A 20690-nucleotide genomic window follows, 5' to 3' on the forward strand; every position below is an offset into this window, starting at 1 on the left:
TTAAAGCGTGCAGCTGCTTCTTGTTTCCTACAAGTTAAATGTGGAATTTTTGAAGAGTGGTACCAAAAATTTGTTTAACAATTATCAAATCTGAAATCTCGCTGAACTGAGAACTGATTATGTGATTATCAGAGAAATGATAATGCAACCCAAGACAGAGAGAATGTAAGAAATCACCTGAAGCCTGTGGCTATGGGAATGTAATAAAACATTTTCCAGATCTAATGTTACAATAAAACTCAGAAAATAAATGACAGGTAGCCGACTGTGAAGGGTCAACATTTTGAATTTTGGTATTTTCACAAAAAAATGTTTTGGACAGGCAAGATCTAGAACTGGTCTCCAGGAAAGCTTACTAAATCTAATATTACCATAAACCTCAAAAGAGGAATGACAGGTAACAGACTGTGAAGGGTCAACATTTTGAATTTTGGCATTTTTCACCATCAAGTTGAGAAAGAAAATATCTTCAACTATTTTCCATGAAAGCTTTTTCTTTGGAGCCAGAAACATTATGGAGTAGAAGCCCCCCCCCCCTTGATCTAAAGGCACTGGTTCTGCTATGATTCCAAGAGCCAAGCAAGTGTTGACGAATCTGGGAAAAAAACTTTATTTGGTTTGGAGGGTGGGGAGGAATTCCCCTGAAAGGAGATATGTGAATCCAGTGCCAACAGCAACCTTCTTAAACTAATTTCATCACCCAAGAGTCTAATACAATCTGTTAACAAAGGGGAATATTGACAGTTTCTAGGGCAGATTTAGACATATGCAGGCAGGTGGGAGGGGGGACTGCTGGCATAATCATTCTGAAGGATTAAACTGTCCCTTTTTCTGAAAGGATCCCTGTTTTTTGTTGTCCCCCTCCTGGTATCTTTTTTTTTTTGTTCTCTGTTTGCCTGGATGTAACAGGGAATGCATATTTTGCTATTTAAAGGGAATAGAGGACTTAAGAGAATTCCAATGGACGATTTGAAAATCTTAGAAACTCCCTGAATTAATTTCCCTCACTCACCAAATTTTTTGAGGACCTAAAAGGCGGAATGGTCAAACAAAATCTCCTTATCTAAAGCAGAGTTTAAAATCTTAGACTTTACTTCAACAGCAAACCTCTTCAAAACTGTAGCAGTAACAATGGCCCTAGTCACAGTACCTGCACAGTCATACACACTCTTCAAAGTAAGTTTAGACACTTGGGACAGGGAAGAAATAACAGGATTCAGACAGGAGCTACATTCTGAAGCAAGTATGGCAGCGTATTCCCTCAAACAGTCTCCACAACTAAGAATAAACTTCCACATGTGCGCTTAACAGTTAAGAATGCTGTATACTATACTAAAGTGAAACTGGAGAAAATTCTGTTATCACATCTAATACCTTACCTTCTTTATCAATGGAAGAAGGGTTAGTAATGACTGTCTGTTTCTAGCTGGTAAAGAGGGCAAAATGTCAGCTGGATCAGATCTAAGATGGGAAAACAAGAATTTGCTAGCTTGAGGTACTTCATAAAGTCTACCTGCCTTTTGGGGGACTAAAGATTAAGTCAGGGTTATTACAAGCAGCTTTAAACACTTCCTCCAAGACTGACAAAATAAAAGGGATGGTTGTAGTATATGATACACCCATGTGTAATGTATCACGATACCTACTAAGTTTATGGAGGACATCCACCTGTACATTATTCATTCTCCAAATAATTACTGATAAGAAAAAACTCAGTCACTGGAGCAGTAGAGGACCGACTTTCCTCAGAATCAAGAGTTTTGGGCTTTGGAATCTCCATCAGAAAAAAAGCCCTGTTTCTGCTAATGTCAGAATCCTCTGGCAAACTTTTTTTAAGGAATTTCTTTATCGAACTTGAACTTTGGTAAAGATTTCGGAGTTCTAGGCTAAGGTAAGAAAATCACCTTTATAAACAGACACCATGTCTTCAGATGAGCAATATATGCATGGACCACCCTGGAAGAAGACCAGCTAAGGGATGCCCCCCAGCATGAGGTCTCCTTCCCTGGCCACCCTGTGCGGAACTTCCTGAAGTATTTTTCAGACTTAAAGAGGAAAGTTCTCTCATGCCTGGATTGGACACTGTAACAGCTGCATGGGACATGGCTAACCCCAATTTCATGGTGCCTGAAGGGGCTATATCAAAGGAACTCTGAGAAATGAGTGAGTGGTCTGAGGAACAATGGTAGGGCCACTACAGAGTCAGGCACTGTCTGGGGCCGCAGTAGCGGCAAGGACTCCTTAATGTGTTGCTTTTGCTTTTTAGGTACAGCAGATTAATAGCCAGTACTGGAGTATGTCTCCATGCTGTGGTTGAGGAAGATCTCTGAATGCCAGTTAAGTGCTTCTGGAATGAGATAGTCAGAAGGAAAGTTGTCAGACAAGTGTCCACAAGCAGCATGCACACACTTCCCCCACAGAGTCCCTTTCAAAAGTTAAACACAAACAGTACATTAAAAAAAAATTGTCGTACCTTAATTTTGAAATGCGTTGACAGAAAGAATTGAAGGTAAGTTGTCATTAACTGTATGCAAGCATTTGAGTTAAAATACTTTTCTTGCCCTGTAAAACACTTCCTAATCATTAAAATATACACACACAACTAAAAGTTCTCATACACTTTTACCACAAAGTAGCCCCCATAAGCCCTGTTCTAAAAATCGAGATCCGTGACAGAAAACCTCTCTTATTTTAAAATACTGGTTTTATTAAAGAGGAAATACCACTTAGTCAGCAAATAAAATAAATTTTCTTAAAAAGGCAATAATTTCCATGTGGAAGGGTTCCCCTTTAGGGGCCTGTCTGCCAGAAATGAAGCTTGAAGCTGACTGCTATTCCTGTGAAGCCCAGAGCTGCTTTCTCTTCAGGTGATAACAAAGTAGTGAAATTGTCTACATTCTTCTGATTGTTGATTTCTCTCCAAGAGTCTGGCCAAACAGCAGTCAGTTTTTAAGAATGGGAGTGAGCTAGTGCTTTCTAAAGCTGGCTGGTTGTTGCATCCTGGGCAGGAGAAATACTACTCCTTTGAAGGGGTGAGGTGGTTAAAGTGCTAGTGAGGATGCACAGTGGAACCTCCTACAAGTCTCACTTGACACATATGTGACTGATCTAAGGCACAGAGGTAAAAAAATGCAATTTGCACAATTCACAGCAGAGAGACAGAATCATGTGGCATAAAAGAAGATTAAGTAAAATGCAGACTTCCATCTGAATCTGATTTGTCACCGGAAGAAAAAGCTGTGGTTGTGTGTACAGCAGTGTAGATAACTAATATTCAAATAAAAGAGCATCCAGAAAAGTTAGATGCATATAAAATTAAAATGAAGCAAAGGAAGTAATATATTGGACACTATCAGACAAGGTGGTGGTCCCAAGATAGACCCAGACAGGACACACTGGAGGAATTAGAAGGCATTTTTTTCTGCATGCAGATTAATAGTCCTAAAGCCATATTTTTTTTTAAAAAGAACAGTTAAACTGAAATATTCCAGAACCACGAACCTGATCATGTTGCAGGAAGAAACAAACTGTCAAACTAAAGACTGTACTCTTTCAAACTGGGTTATAAATTATGGTCCCAGAGTTTCTTTAAAAAGAACCACCAGTGAAAAGCTGTATATCCATCCAAGCTAATGCTTAATTCAGAGGGCCATGTGCTTTACTTCCTGACATTTGGTGGCTTTCCTTCTCTAAAAGGTCAATTTCTTCACAGAAATTAAGATGTTCATCATTCTCACTGCTGCAGTCGCAACATTATCCTGTAATACCAAGCTTCACACTTTATCACAAATAGTAAGCCCTTCTCCATTGTAAAGAAATCTCATTTCTGTCATTGCATGCATTATCTCATTCTTTTGACAATGTCCAAAGCTTAAGATCAAACACATGTGGAAGAGGACAAAGACTGACTTTTCATGCCAAAGGACAAAGGAATTGACAACTCTGTCATATGACTCAGGTCTTGCTACATTACCATAACAGAGCACCCACAGTACTGTTCCCTCTTCTTCTTCTTTCGGCTTTTTCCTGGTTAGGGGTCGCCACAGCGGATCATCTGTCTGTTCATGATTGGCAGTGGAATTTTACAGTGTCGAGTTGCCAGCCGACGCCCAAGCTTCCACAGAAGGCACACACACGCACACACTCACATCTAAGGCCAATTTAGAGTGTCCAATCCACCTACAGCATGTCTTTGGTATGTGGGAGGAAACCGGAGCACCCAGAAGAAACCCACACGACCACAGGGAGGACATGCAGACTCTGCACAGAAGACACCCCAGCCGAGAATTGAACCGGAGAACCTCTTGCTGTGAGGCGACAATGCTAACCGCTGCACCACCGTGGCCGCCCACCCACAGTACTGTTCCCAATGCACACATTCACAGATCAGTTGTTTGGTTCACTCTGCATTTACTTGTGAACAAGTTCTAAAGATACTTAAACCCCTCCCGTTAAACCCCTCCCATTAAGGTAGATGCTTCCTTTAAAAGTATAAAGGGCAATTCTTTCTTTCCTGGAAGTGAACCATGATTCAAAGGTGATATCTTCTTCACACTCAGGAGTGAGCCACTCTTGTCCTTGCCGAACATCAGAAAGACCTGAGGCTAAGAGGATGACCTCATGTGCAAACAAGAAATCTGTGACCTTTGAATCCCCAAAATGACTGCCTCAGCTTCTCCCTGATAAGATGTCCATGAAAATCATGAAAATTGTAAGGGAGGGAAAACATGATGCACCCTTGGCAGAGTTCTACTCCCACTCTGAAGTATGAACAATGTTCCTTAAATAATCGTCTTGGAGTTTTTGACAAATGTAGCACAGCATAAATCTACATATTCCAACAATATTAAGTTCAGTTTAATCTCTGCTAATGACGTCACCCTTCTGGCAACCACAGTAGGCTGTTCCATTGTTCAGCATTTCTTACTGAGTAGAATATATTTACATTAGTGGATTTAATAGTTTGCACATGTGAGTAAATCATACAATTATGGGTATGTACCCAGTGAACCAAAAATACAACATTTAAATCAGCAGCAGCAACAACTTCATCATGAAAACACTTGTAAACCTTAATCAAATTGATCCTTTTCAGATTGTGGTAAACTGACTATAATCCTAATGTTAATTTTCCTTTGTGTCTTGTTTTTTTTCTGGTAAATTGTGCTGCCATCTGGTGGAAGTTTTTTTTTTTTTTTTAACTCAGATACAGAGCATCAGATTGGGGCACTTTACAATGGAAATACATCATATGATCTAGCAAAGCACATGGTCTTGTTTCATAAATAAAATCAATTTGAGATGTAAATGAAGGATCCCGACTAATTATAATTCTCAGGTCTTTATACGCACTGACTGATTCAATACAAATATACTTTTATGTAAACAACTATTCTGGACTGAATCTATGAAATTAAAATGAAATATGGTGATTGACCAATTAAGTACAGAATCAAGTTGTGGCTGCAAAGTTTTCCTGATCATATACATTACTAAATCGCACAACAATCTTTAGTATCATCGGCAAATTTTCTACAGATAATAGTTTTTAATAGAAATATTGTAAAAAAAAAAAAAGAAAATGGGCAAATCACAGAACCTTGGGGTATGCCTGTAGACAGACGCCTAGGTGTAGACATTCTATTTAATACTATAACCTGAAATGAATAAGAGCTTAACAACTCTCAAATCTAACTTGAAATAGATGGGTTGCTTTAGAGAACCTAAAGTTGGTTACCCATTACATTACAGTAGACTCCCTCTTATCCGGCCTCTCTTTTTAACTGGCCTCCTCTTTAACTGGACATCAAATTTCTGCCATAGCCCTAGCAAAAGACAACAGAGAAGAACAATACTTTCTCCTTCTCTGGGCTAAATAATGACACACATTTGAATGTTAGTCTTTATATACATTAGAAAAATGCATACTAACACAAATCATGTTATTCTAGCTGATTTATAACCTATAAATGCTATTTTATATGCTTTTTCTGATTAACCAGCCATTATTTTATCCAGCCTAAGGTCCAGTCCCAGTCAGACCAGATAAAAGGGAGTCTACTATATGTGGATCACTGTCAAATACTTTTGTAAAATCTAAATATATTGCACCCAGTGGAATACCCTAATCAACAACTTTGAGGACAACTATAATAGGTTTAATATATTATAATAGGTACTAATCTATGAACCTATAAGGTTTGATGTGCAAAAAAACACTGATTAAAAAATGTACAGTGAGACATTATTAATTAAGACATCAGGGAGTAATTTTAGTAGTATTTTTTTATGTTAAACAATACCTCCTGGGATCTGTTGGGTCATCACACTATGAGCACGCCTCCCAAGTGTTTCTGCAGTTACCTCCTATTGTGCCTCTAGGCATCAAATATTGTTTCTTCATATTTGCATTAATAATTTCAAAACCGTGCTACATACAAGGTATTAGAATATTTTATCCTGAAGCATACATGATAGCAAACAGAATTCTACTGATATTTGACTTCTGTCAAGGAGTATTTGTTAGAACTGTAAGGTGATATTTTTTTTAAAGGCTGAAGCCACACCCACTGGGAGTTAAGGTACACACTCACAAGAGCTTTACTGGAGAGAATGAGTTAAAACAATGGCATAACAGCTTTAACGAAGAGAATGTGGACAGAGCTATCACTCCTTAGATAGGGAGTAAATGGCATACATCTGTGCCTCTGAGATGTCATACCTTTATAGCATTTCCCACACCCACTGGAAGTTAAGGTACACACGAGCTCTACTGGAGGGAATGAGTTAAAACAGTGGCATAACAACAGCTTTCATGAAGAGAATGTGGACAGAGCTCTCACTCCTCAGATAGATGGATTAAATGGCATACATCTGTGCCTCTGAGATGTCACACCTTTATAGCATTTCCCACAAGACATTCTGAAGTAAGCAGTTACATGTCATCTGCAGGTGCACAATATACAAACAGTACTGGCAAACTCCTGTGATCCTTCCAATATTAGTACAATGACAAAAAATGTTTCACTGTGTTACAGCCAGGATGGAATCCACAATCCTCCTTTAGAATCATAGGCTTAATTATCCAGTAGCCTACAAAAAGACTTTCCAGACGCTGAGAAGTATGATAACTCTGTATCTGAAATGGACCCTCCTGCCCCCTCCTCTCTGAAAATGAGGAACTCCATTCCAGTTTGCCAGTCCACAGGTTCTGTCCCTACCTTTTGTGCAATACTGAATGAAACATTAATCAGGCACTCCCAACAGTATCCAGCACCTTCAACATTTCTAGATGGAATGCATCCACTCAATCCTGGCACAGCAGAAATGCTCACCTGCAACAGTAACTTCCCCTACACAAATAGATACAACTCAACTGTTTCTGGTACTGCTTCCTCGGTAGATGGCATGTCCCCTGGTTTCAGAAGTTCCTCACAGTATTCCTTCCATCTCAAGATAGTGTTTCTGGTCAGGAGTGGTCTTCCTTTACCCCCTACTGACAGCAGCCTGGGTAATGCCCTGGCTTTCCTCCTAAATCATGGGAATGTCTTTGAGACTATCCAAAAGTTAATCTCCATGGTCTCACAAAACTCTATTGACACCTGGGACTTTGCACCAGTGACTGCCTCTGGTGCTACATTCCTGGCCTGCTAGTATCTACAGATCAATGGACATGCAACTAGCAACAGAAAACATCAATAAAACGAAGGAGAAGGCAGACCACTGAAGCTCCAGAAAACAGCTTTCTTGTTAAGCTCTTTCATCTGTGTACTAACATGACTTGTTCAGAACAATGAACTAACAACCACACTTCCCTTTATATACCATCTCACAAAACCTAAATGACACAATTAACACTTGTTAAAATTAAAAGAAGTACTAATTTACTTGGGCAAGTATAACCTAAATTATACATGCTAAAATGTCATAAAAAACAACCATATTTTTCATTTTTAAAATACTTATAATACTGACACATTCATTCAAGCCAGGATATTCTGTAGCATTAAGCCTGAGTTGCCAACGTAATTCACAAGCCTCAAGGTGTTCAGGAACCACTTTCCCTTGTGCATCATTAATAATTTGCTGCAATACCAAAAATTTAAAGGTGTGGTCCTTAAAACTCTCTCTATGTCTGCTTAATGCATATGTTTTTACAGCTTTAGAGATGTCAAGAACATGCTCATATATCCTGTTTTTGAATAACCTAGTAGTCTTGCCCACGTAAAATGTGGGACAGACTAAACATTTGGCCACATATACAACATTTTTTGAAACACAATTAAAATGTGAATGAATATTAATCCTAAAATTATGTAACCAAAAAAACTGGTTTGTTTCAAAAATGAATGGGCACTGGCTGCATCTGCCCCATTTAAAATTTCCTATTATTAGATGAAAAGTTGTTGTACCATTGTTATTTTGACTTCTCTCTAATAAATCTTTGTTTAAATCTTTCCTGAACATAAAAGTAGGAGTGTTCCCAAATAATTCTAGCAGGTCGTGGTCATACGTTAACAAAGGCCAATTTTTCTTAACTATACCACAAGTATCTGGGGTATTTTGGTTATATGTACTTATAAATGAAAAATGGCCGTCCACTTTTTTCTTATTGATGTTGACTAATAATAAATTGTCTCTCCCCACTGCTTCACCTGTCAAAATGGGTGAATAAAACATTCTTTTCCTCTTATCGATAATTTCTTCCTTAAGGGAAATCAATAACTGGTCAGGGTACCCTCTGGCTTTAAACATTTGAGAGATGAAATTTATCTAGTCAATAAAATCAGATTCCCTAGACACCATTCTAGCTGCCTGCACCATTTCCCCTTTACTCCTGCTCTTTTTTTTCAAATCTGATGCCCCTGCTAGCAGTACATAGAAAGAGTCTAATACTAATGATTTCCGGACCTCTAATATCCCTCAATTGGCCCTACAGTTACAGTCATGACAAGCACTGAATGTCTGCTGGGTTTAACTCCTTTCGACTACCTCAACAGGGCCTATTCAGACTCCATACCCTTGACCTCTACAGCTACATGGGAGTAGATCCTCTGAAGGTAGGAGGTGAACTCATCCTGGACAGAAGCATTTTAAAGGTGTTACCAGGGCCCTGTGACTTCAGGGTGGGGCTTCCTGTGTCTATCCAGCCACTGACTTGACCTTAATTACCAAGTCATGATCGAGTAACAGCTCAGTAAGACTTGACCTGACTGTTAAGAATAAAAGGCCTCAGGTTTAATGACAGGACTACAAAGTCAATCATCAAAGTTTGGCCCAAGGTCTTCTGGTACCAAGTACACTTAGGAGCAGCCCTGTATTCAAACATGATGCTTGTTATGGACAGTCCATAATTAGAACAGAAATCCAGAACCAATGGGATCAGAACAGGCAGGCTGCTCCCTCTAACCACACTCATCCACATATTAGCATCATTAAATAAATCTCTCAGAATCAATAAGTTGAACCTTATCAAGCACCACACTCCCCGGCTCTAAGAAGGCTGAAGAGTCAGGAAAAGCTATCATGTGCATATGCAAATCCAGAAAGAGCTTTTCTTTCTACTACACTGAGGTGGCTTTCTCTTCTACACATGAAGCTAGGGGCTTGCAGATATACCCACATCCCCTTCCAGGGCACTGTCAGAATGTCACTGATTGAGTATGACAAAAGACAGAGAGGGAGAGACCACCCATACTCTTTAAATTCCTTCAGAAACTCTGGCTCCTTCTTGGGCAATGAGGAGATAAGTCCAGATCCCAATAGCCAATTTACATTGGCAGGATCTAATCCAGTACTGGTTCTAATTTGACTTGCATCAAACCTAACTCCCACTTCCTTACCTTGAAGATTCTAAGTCCACACAGAAATAGAGTGCAGGTCCTTCAGATGCAGCTTGCTGACGTTATGTGGATCACCATCCACCAAACACTCACCTGTGCAAACCACTCCCAGGATTGACTTCAGAGGGATGAATGTGGGTACCCTTTAATCCAAGAAGGATTTTCTGATTCTTTAATTAAGCTGTCGTGGAGGTCACATTCTGGATTATTCTCGTTTGACCACTCTTGCTTGTTTTGTCCTCTGACATCAAGTTACCAAGGGGCATTCCCATTTGGAACACACAGATCAGGCAACATAGCTCTGTGGTCAAAAGGCCACAAGAATCCCCTCCATCAAGGGAAAGCATAACCCCATATGAAACAAAAAAGAGATATGGAAATGGTGCTCAACAGTTACTAATAAAAACAAGCAGACTACAGACTGTGTGAGGCTTCAGCACACAAAACAAAGCAGAATAGATCAGTGCATAAAAAAGACACACAATAGGAAATCAGTAGGTACATACATGCCTTTTTACATTTTGAGGCACTAATGATTTTACACCTAGATTAGGAGTAAGTGGCCCTAAAATGCACCGAAGTAAAACTTTCTGTGTCATAGACTTCCTGTGACCTGACGAGACCGAGACTCTAGGAACTGAAGGTACCTTCTTACCCCCCGCCCCCACAAGCATGCACAAAAAAATACTCCAGATGTACTAATCTATGCTATTTTCTTTATTTATTCATGCCTTAACACTGCTTAATGCAGTGGGGGCACAAGAGTATATGAATTTTGGTATCGCATACCTGTCAAAGTTAATTATTTCATTTGTTTATTTACTTATTGATATTTGTTTACTGGGAAAGTCTGACTGGGTCTAAAGTACCCACTGTCAGCAAAGGCCTGGGGAGAAAAATCCCAAATGCATACAAATTAAATACCAAGTAACTCCAGATACATGAGAAAAATCAGTTTAAATTCAAAATTACAAAGCAAGACAATGGAAGAATTTCAAAAATGCAACAGAGTACAATTCTAAACATAAACTGATATGTAGTTCTAAACATAAACTGATATATACTTCAAGATAAGGTCATCATATTGTTTGTGAAATAATCTTTACTGTAACAATCTGATGATGAGAAATTATGTACAGATAAGTATGATTAATTGCAAAAGGAAGGATAAAAGAATAAAAATGAGTTAAGTATAATACAGATATTGAGTGATACGTATGCAATATACTTTAGAACTCAGTTGCTTACACACACACACACACACACACACACACAGATATATATATATATATATATATATATATATATATCTATAAATTCCTTTGTATAAAGTCCGATGTGGCTAAAGTTCCTAAAGATGAGATAACAGACATGCCTCTACAGTTGGCCCTCTTGGCTTTTATGTGCCTGGGATATGTACATGTTGGAGGTTTACACAGTTTATTCACAGGATGCAAGTTTAATGTATGGTTAAAATAGGGTATATTGTAATTCAACAAAAGACTATTAAGCCCAGATATTATTCTGAGATATAAATAAAGTCCTGTTATTAAGGACAAAGCTAGGACTTGAATATTTCTTGGGCAAGAAACAGTACACTCCAGCTCATAAAACTATAACTTTAAATAAAAAAAACACCTTACCAAAGATGAACTCCTGCATTTCCAAAACCAATACCAGCACATACACTTGCCAAGTGCATACTAGATCGAGCTTCCAGATCATCAGCATTCCTGATAGCTCTGTAAACAGTAAGGGTGAACAATGTTAATCAATCCCATTTAACTTATTAAACTGATGACTACAAAGACTGTTTTCAGGGATGCATAATAAAAATGTGTTATATTTAGTAAAAACAGCTTTACATGCAATGACAAACTTATGCTAGCACACCCTGTAAACACAATTTACAGAATTATAAATGTAATAGTGCAATAGCAGACTTCAGCAACTCAGCTCCCCCCCCCAAAAATAAACAAACAAAAATAAAATAAAAAAGAAATAAAAGACAAAAAGGATGGGGCTCTAAAAACTCAGTTTTGCTGGTATGGTATTGTGCTACAGACATACAGACTTAAAACAGCATTGTCCAAGGCCAAGAACACAGCTTCTACGGGACCTGACAATATCTCTGGCTGTGTTCTACATGAACTACAGAGTGAACTGGTACCTCCTCACCCGTGTGCCCTGTTCAATCACAACCTCACCTCAGGCATTGTTCCTACCAAAAAGCGCACTGCTACAGCCATCCCTCTCCACAAAGGAGGAGGGACTATAGACCCTTGGAATTATTTCACCATTAGCCTGATGAGTCTGATATGTAAGGCTATTGAGCGCATCATCATGGACCTAATTAACAAGGATATAGGGAATCTCCAAACTCTAGATTACACGCAGTTTGGTTTTGTGAAAGGGAGATCTTGCCTGCCCAACCCGGTTGACTTCTTTGAGCCAGTCACCAGAGCTGTGGATGAGGACAAGGCAGTTTATATAGCCTATCTCGATCTGGCCAAGGCCTTTGATACCATTCCCCACTCAGGAATTACTGATAAACTCACCAAACTAGGCATCAACCCCTAAATCACTAGGTGGGTTGAAAATTGGCTCACAGATAGAACCCACAGTGTGAAAGTAGCAGACTCCAAGTCAGACTGCTGAGCAGTCACGAATGGAGTCCCACAGGGATAGGACTGAGTCCTCTCCTGTTTGGCATCTACTTCTTAGAAGTCCAGGCCAACACGGAAGAACTCTGGCTGACCAAATTTGCAGATGACTGCAAGCTGGGAGCCATTATTAAGTCCTCAAGTGATGTAGACATCCTACAGAAAGGCCACACCGAGACCAAAGACTAGTGTCAAAACCATGGCCTTAAGCTTAATGCCAAAAAATGCGTTGCCATCCCCTTTGGGAAAAACTCAGTTCCCACTAATTACCACATCAGTGGGAGCCCACTGAACACTGAAGGCATTATAAGAGATCTGGGGTCACAGGTTGACAACCACCTCTCCTTCAACCACCACATTACCATTGTGGTCAGAAAGTCCTTCTATGTGCCACATCTCATTACCAAGGGTTTTGCATCCAGGAAGAAAGAGGTAATCATCTCTCTCTACTCTTCCCTCATTAGGCCAATCATAGAGTATAATGCCCCATTTGGCATGTACCTCAGTAGACACTTGCAACAGCTGAAAGGCCACAAAAGTACCTCACAAAGAGGATCCTAGGCCTTAAACACATGTCCTAAATGGACAGACTCAAAAAAACTCCAAGCTATTCTCTGTCTCATATAGTCTACTAAGAGGCAATCTCTGCTTGACATACAAAGCCATGTCTGACCCAGCACTGTTAGAAATGATACATCTAAAGACATCCCAATCTCTCCACACCACATGCTCCAGAGACCTCAACCTCATTACCACAATCAACAGAACATGCTGGAGGGGCAGGTTCATAACCCAGAGACTGCCCATGCACTGGAATAGACTTCCCATACATGTCAAGCAGAGCACCTCAGTGGCCCTCTTCATGATAAATCTTGATGAGTGGATGGGAAATAGAAACTTCACCCTGGGGATCACTCCAGTGGCTCTACTTGATAGAGGCACTGGGAACTAACGTTGGGCGGCACGATGCCAGGGCACTTCTATGGGCTAGGCTTGTAAAGGCTCCAGGGCCATTAGCCTAGTACACACCTCTGACTATATATATATATATATATATATATATATATATATATATATATATATATATAGTTTCACTTCATAATCTTGAATTACTGAAATCCGGAATTTCAGTAACACGAGACTATAAAGACGAACCATTCACAAAACCGAAACCCGCAATCCCGAATCACACAATCACGAACATACATATACCATACACCACATTAACACACACACACACCATTCCACCCACAGTACACAAACTGCATAGCCCTACACTACAGATAAGCAGGGGGGAAGCCCTCCTGCGCCCCCACCCCCCTACTTATACATACCAACTCTGAGGTCACACATAACATATAATCACATCACACCATCCTCCACTCGCTCGCACACAAATACACATCACACATACACAAACAACCACCAACAAATCCAACACTCACACTTACACCTCCCTACCCTTACCCACACATACAATGTACAAAAACACACACAAACACTCACTCACCTGCAACTTCAGACACCATAACACTACAAGCGACGCACCAGAAATTTATAAGCGCGGATTCGAGATATTCAAATTCGCTCTTATGCACTTTCAGCATTCTGGTTTTAGGCTTCATGGTCTCGAATTACTGAAATTCGAGATTTCAGTAATTCGAGATTCTGAAGTGTAACTATATATATATATATATATATATATATATATATATATATATATATATATATGTGTGTGTGTGTGTGTGTGTGTGTGTACAATATGGTTCAGCAGCTTTTACTGTTGGTTTACTTGATTGAAAAGCAGTTTGTCTTTTCACATGAATTAATTTTGATTGAATATTATGTTACTACTATTACTGTGTTTTAGTTCGAGACCGTGAAATAATGGGGAAAGGAAGTTTTTCCCTTTACCCACTGTTGTGCAATCTCAGAGTTAGAATGTTTAAGTTACAGGGGGTATCAGGGATGTGTGTGTGATGATGGCTATGAACTTATCAGGGAAGAGCAAGAGGCCAGTATAACAACAAAGATTTGAACAATTAACCTGCGGGCAACAAAGTGTGTATAAAAACACAATATCGGTAGCATGCAAGGCAGTGTAGCTGAACTGGGAGCAACAAGGAATTTCAATAAACAAACATCAGCAGCACACCTCAGGGTAGTTTATAGCCAAGCTGTGCAGCCAGTAGCAACCCTTGTCAACTATGTGAAGTAAAAGGAGGTCTGCAATGAAGGCACTGCATGTCAGACATACTTTAAAACAAACCAGTCATGTCTTCATAGTGCAATGTGCCCTCCTGCTGCATATAGTGCAGTAAGGTGAAATAAAGTTAGAAATGGTTAATTTAGTAGAAGTTTGTAGTAAGGAAATACAGGACAGAGTTGCACACCCAAATAGAGTAGCAAGTTCTCCTATGTAGCACAATTAAAAGTCAAAGCCAATCAGAAACCAGCTGGTAATTAAGCTTGAAACAAACAGAATGCCCATAACACCAGCAATTTACTGCTCTGACCGGAAAAAAAATAAAATGTGTCTCAAAATATGAAACTAAGGCACAATACACAGCAAATGGCTGCCGTAAGCAGATAACATTAGCACATTTCCTACTACTGCTAAACAAAAAAGCCAAAAAGTGTCCCAAATGAAGAAAACTCTTGACACAATAAATAGTGTCAACAGCTTAGCATTAAATGCACTTTAGAAGCACATGGATAGATTTTGATTTAATAAACACTTCCCTGATGTTTTTACAACTGGAAACAAAGTCAAATCCAGTTGCAGCTCGTCACTCCAGTAGCAGTGTGTGTAGCAAGGAAATGTAGCACAAAGTAGCCCAGATAAATAGAGGATCAAGACATGTTACATTGTACAACTTCAAAGCTAAACTTAAAAGTCACCAACAATTAGACAGCTGTAATTTAAGTATGTAGCAAGCAAACTTGAAAAATATTACAGTTAGAACATTTACAGATGTGGGGGTACATCAAGATTTTTTTTATTTTTATAGTCAATAATGTGTGATGTGGACTTTTTTAAAAAGTACTATGTATCTTAATACACCAGATTACCTGTAACTACTGTAGATATAACTATTATACTACTTATCATATGCATGCATTACTAGTCTTTCTGTTGACATGCTTTACTGATACATTCTACAACTGATTATAAGTTAACTAAGCCAGACTTCATTGAAACATACTCCCTACTAAGTATATAGTGAGGTAAATTATTTCAATTGTTATTGAGCATCACCGAACTATGCCTTAGCTAACAGCAGTGCTTAAATTATACTGTTGTATGTTAGATTACGTCTTCAGCTGTATACTATCTGCTCATTGTGAGTTCATCATGTTTCCCCAGTAAAGAGGTCTAAACTCACTGGGATCTCCCAGTCAACACTCATTCAATAATTGCTTCTCTTACTATGCATTTATCTTGAGAGTCCAGCTTTGGAATGTGTTATTTCAGTATGCTAACATAGGTTCACAGGTAGGTACTAAGCTATTGGCCCTAGGGCCTATATGAGCCTAGCCAAAAAGGTACCCTGGTGTTAGTCACCCAAGAAAAATTATTTTCCTGTGCCTCTGTTGAGCACAGCCACCGAAGTGATCACCGGGGTGAATTTCCTATCGCCCATCCAATTATCAAGATTTTTCTTGAAGAGTTCTAATGAGAAGCTTTGTTTGATATAGATAGGTAGTTTGTTCCAGAGTATGGGAAGTCTCCGGGACAGGAATCTATCCCTCCAGCATGTTCTGTTTATTGTGGTGACAAGGTTTAGGTCCCTAGAGCGTGTAGCTCGCAAGGATTGGTATTACTTTAAGTGGAGCATGTCCATGCTCTGGGTTTGACATAGCTTTGTATGTGAGGCAGAGATTGCCTCAGAGTAGGCGATATGCAACAGTGTAAAGCTAGAGTTTTTTTAGATGGTCTGTGTAGGGCATCTGTTTGAGGCCAGTAATCCTCTTTGTGAGGTATATCTGCGGCCTTTCCAGTTGTTGTAGATATCCTGTGAGGTACATACCAAAAGGGGAGCTATATTCTATAATGGGTCTAATGAGTGACGAGTAGAGGGGAACAATGACCTCTTTTTTCCTGGATAAGAAACCTTTTGTGATGAGGTATGCCACGTAGAAGGATTTCCTGTGGCGATGTGATTATCAAAGGAGGGACTACTGTCCACCTGTGTCCCAAGGTCTCATCACACTTTCAGTGTTAAGTAGACTACCGCCTATGTGGTAGTTCATGGGTACAGAGTTTTTACCAAAAGGGATGACAATGCACTTTTTGGCATTGAGCTTGAGGCCATGGCTTTGACACCAGGCATCTGTCTCAGTGAGGCCCTTTTGTAGGATGTCCACATCGTTAAGAGTTTCGATTATGGTTCCTAGTTTGCAGTCATCTGTGAACTTCATTAGCAAACAACCTTCTGTGTTAGCCTGTACTTCACAGAAGTAGATACCAAACAGGAGAGGACCCAGGACTGAACCCTGTGGTACTCCACTTGTCACTGGTCTGAAGTCGGATTTGGAGTCTGCTACTTCCACAATGTGCATTCTGTCAGTGAGCCAGTTGGCAACCCATCTTGTGACAATAGGGATTTATACCTAGTTTAGTGAGTTTATCTATAATTCCAGAGTGGGGGATGGTGTTGAAAGCCTTGGCTAGATCTAGATAGGCTGTGTGAACCTCCTTACCCTAATCTACAGCTTTGGTGACTGCTTCAAAGAGGTCTATCAGGTTTAGGAGACATGATCTACCTTTTACAAACCCGCACTGGGTGGGGTCCAGAGTTTGGAGATTACCAATGTCATTGTTTATAAGTTCCATGATGATATGTTCCATAGCCTTGCAGACCAGCCTTGTCAGGCTAATGGGGTGGTAGTTCCAGGAGTCCATGCTGGCTCCCCCTATGTGGAGTGGGATAACCATCACTGTGCAGCATTCATTGGGCACAAAGCCTGAGGGAAGGCTATGATTGAACATGGTACTTAGGTGGGGTGCCAGTGCGTTCTGTAGTTCATGTAGAACGCAGCCTGGGATGTTGTCAGGTCCCATGGATGCTGTGTTCTTGGCTTTGGAGAGTGTGGTTTTTACCTGTGCAGCCATAATTACAGGAACTTTGCATTCTTCCGGTATAGAGATAGGCCCTTTAGGGGGTGAGAGGGGGGTAAAGGTAGCAATGAACCTATCTGCCAGGATGTTGGCAATATCAGTTGGTTCTGTATATTTAGTGCCATTGTGCTGTAACTCAGAGCAGATCTGAGTGTTGCCATTGAGATTCTTGACATAGTTATTGAATGCTTTGTGGTTGTCTTTAGAATCAGTGGTGATTTTGTTTTCATAACTAGCTTTGGAGGATTTTATGAGGGATCTCAGCTTCTTACTGAGGCTGACCAGGGAATTCCTCCAGTCATGGGATTTTACTCTTTTTTGCAACACTTTCTTTTGTTGTAGTGTTTGTTTATGGCAGGGGACCACCAGATTGGCTTCCTTTTTATCATCTTGGTTCTGTTAGGGATTGCACGATCCATGCACTCATGTAAGTGCTTATAAAGTGCATTTGTGTAGGATTCAGCAGTCGTACCTCTATTGTCCGTCTGCATGGGTGTCGTGAAGTTTGCCACTTCTGTCTTAAGAAGCGTGAAGTTGGCTTTGGAGAAATTTTTTACGGTGGTTTCCCTAAAGGGGGGTGGGGGCGGGATGTGAATGTCTAGGGTGATTAGCTTGTAGTTGGATCTGACCAATGAGGAATTGACCTTTGGTGTGGAACACCATTTGCCCATGTTGGTAATGACCAGGTCTAGGATATTGCTGCCCCTGGTGGGGGTGTGGATAAGCTGATCCAAGGTGTTGGAATTTATGAATTCCAGAAAACGTTGAGCAAAAGAGTTGGTACATGAGTAGTTTTCCCAGTTAATGGTGGGGTAGTTGAAATCGCCCATTATTAGGGTGTTAGGTTGTACCCTAATATTTTCCAGTGTATCAAGAAATGAGGAGTGGGAATCCTGGGGCATGGTGGGGGATCTGTAGCAAGCTACAATTTGGATTGCGGTCTTGCCCAGAGTTAGCTGCACTTGGATAATCTTGGATGCATTATGCTGAGCAACTAGCCTGGAGGTGTGGATATCCTTAATGAATAAGGACACGCCTCCTCCTTTAGTGCTTCAGTCCAGGTTAGGTGGCTGAAAGGTGTGGTATGAATTATAGCCTGGTAATGCAGGGGTGCTCTCTGGAGCCTTGAACCAGGTCTCTGTCACTGCACAGATGTCTATGTTCTCCATTTTAAGGAGTGCCTAGAGTGAGTGCATTTTGAGGTTTAGACTTCTAGCACGGAGTAGCATTACTCACAGATTTTGCTTGCTTATACCTGTTATGGTGGTGAATTTGTCATTTGAACCTTGCCTAAAATGGGCACTACAGGGGTGGCAAGAGCCTTAGCCAGTATCCTGAATCCCAAGGCTGACATGTGCAGGCCATCTCTGGCAAAGCATCATGGTGTGTCGATCATGTCATCCCAGGCAGACAGATACTGGATCCCGTTAGAATTACACCAGAAGCTTAGCCAATTGTTGAAGTCAATCATTTTGTCCTTGTACTGTGGTATCATTCCGGGTGATGGCAGGATGCTACTCAGGGCTAGGGTCATATCTGCCTGGGCTACAAGATCGGACAGCTCCTCCATGTCTCTTTTCATGTAGTCCAGGGAAGTACGTCTCAAGTCATTTACACCAACATGAACAATGACAGAGTCATACTTGTACTTGTTGTGGAGTGACCTGAGCGCATGCATTATGTGGCGGATTCTGGCACCTGACAGTAGCTTTCTCCTTATTTAGCCTGGTGAGTGGAACATCAGTGTGCCTGACTACAGAGTCACCTATGACTAGAGTGTTGGGTACGTTGTTATGCCTTATGGGCTGTGGTTGAGTGGCACACTGAGTTTGTGGGCTATGTATCATTTGGATTGTGCTGGGGGGGTGGAGATTGCTAGCTTTTCTGCTTTGCAGGTCCCTGTTGCTTGGGCAGATTTTTATTGAGAGACTCCGCGAATGTAGGTGTGTGTTTTGTGTTTCTGTGTGAGTGTTTGGTGGTGTAGGTTTTGAGGGACTATGTGATGAGTGTGGTGTGGTGCAAGTGTTTACCTTCTCCTCTTGACTGTCTAGTCCAGTCTTGGGTGAAGAGAGCTTTGCTTCCAGTTTGGCTATATAAGTGCATCTCTCACAGGCTGTAATGTGGGGTAGTAGGAGGAGCGGGTTGTCTGTGTACATGAGGCAATTGCTGCATTGCCCCAAGATGCCCAGATTCATCAGGTAGACAGGAGAAAACACCTAACAACAATAAAGCAAAAGTACATTACTAACAAAAACCTACTCCCGAACTCATCCAAGATCAAAAGAATGATCTTTGGCACAAAACCCAAACTCAGATACTCCCTACATATCCAAACTATGGACAATGCTTACATCGAGAATGCCACTTCCTTTAGATATCTAGGACTGTGTCCGGACACTTCCCTTACATTTAACATACACCTTGTCAAAACTAAAATGAAAATAAATTATCTACTTTTCTGGATCAATCATGCTTTATACCTCACTCAGCTAGAGCTGCCATTTTTATTTTATTTATTCAGAATTTGTTTACCAGGATTGAGCAGGTGACTCATTTCAGTCTCAGCATGGGAATACAAAGAAAGCCAGAATTACAGTTAGCAAAAGACTGCAAGAGTATAATGAAAATGCACATCTGCCAATAAAATGCAAAGAATAAATACAATTGTAATATACATTATTTACAAAAAATCAAACAAATCTAATGTAGAAAGTGAGTTACCTATCTGATAATTACAACATTGTGTCATCTAAGTGGGAATGAAAGAATAGCATATCGGAGTAAACAGTTTTACAGAGTTTTTGAGTTGGAAGGAGAAATTATGTTAAGCAAAAGATTACACCAGTGAAAAGTGTAAATTGGTGCAACAGAACCTGCTTTATGAGGGACAGTAAGAATATTATTAAGTAAGATAAAGAGAGAGTGTGTGATGTAGCTGGATCAGAGGCAATGAGATTGCTAATACTGAAAGGAGGTGGGCCTTTAGTTGCGTCCTAGATTTTGGATAAGATAATAAAAGACATTTGTGGGGGATTACATTCCCAGAAATGTGAAACTACTACA

At 40.2% G+C, this 20690-nt stretch overlaps 1 protein-coding gene across 1 annotated transcript in view; it reads right to left on the reverse strand.

Annotated features, from left to right (window-relative positions):
* Positions 1–20690, reverse strand: part of ADHFE1 (alcohol dehydrogenase iron containing 1) — a 1104832-nt gene that overhangs the window by 503599 nt on the left and 580543 nt on the right. Inside the window, exon 10 of the mRNA XM_044067374.1 lies at positions 11486–11584. Within this exon, the coding sequence (XP_043923309.1) occupies positions 11486–11584 (99 nt within the window). The remainder of the gene's footprint in view (positions 1–11485; positions 11585–20690) is intronic.

The sequence above is a fragment of the Protopterus annectens genome, chromosome 3.part1, assembly GCF_019279795.1.
Source record: "Protopterus annectens isolate FY-2018-M chromosome 3.part1, PAN1.0, whole genome shotgun sequence".
In the NCBI taxonomy this organism is placed as follows: Eukaryota; Metazoa; Chordata; order Ceratodontiformes; family Protopteridae; genus Protopterus; species Protopterus annectens.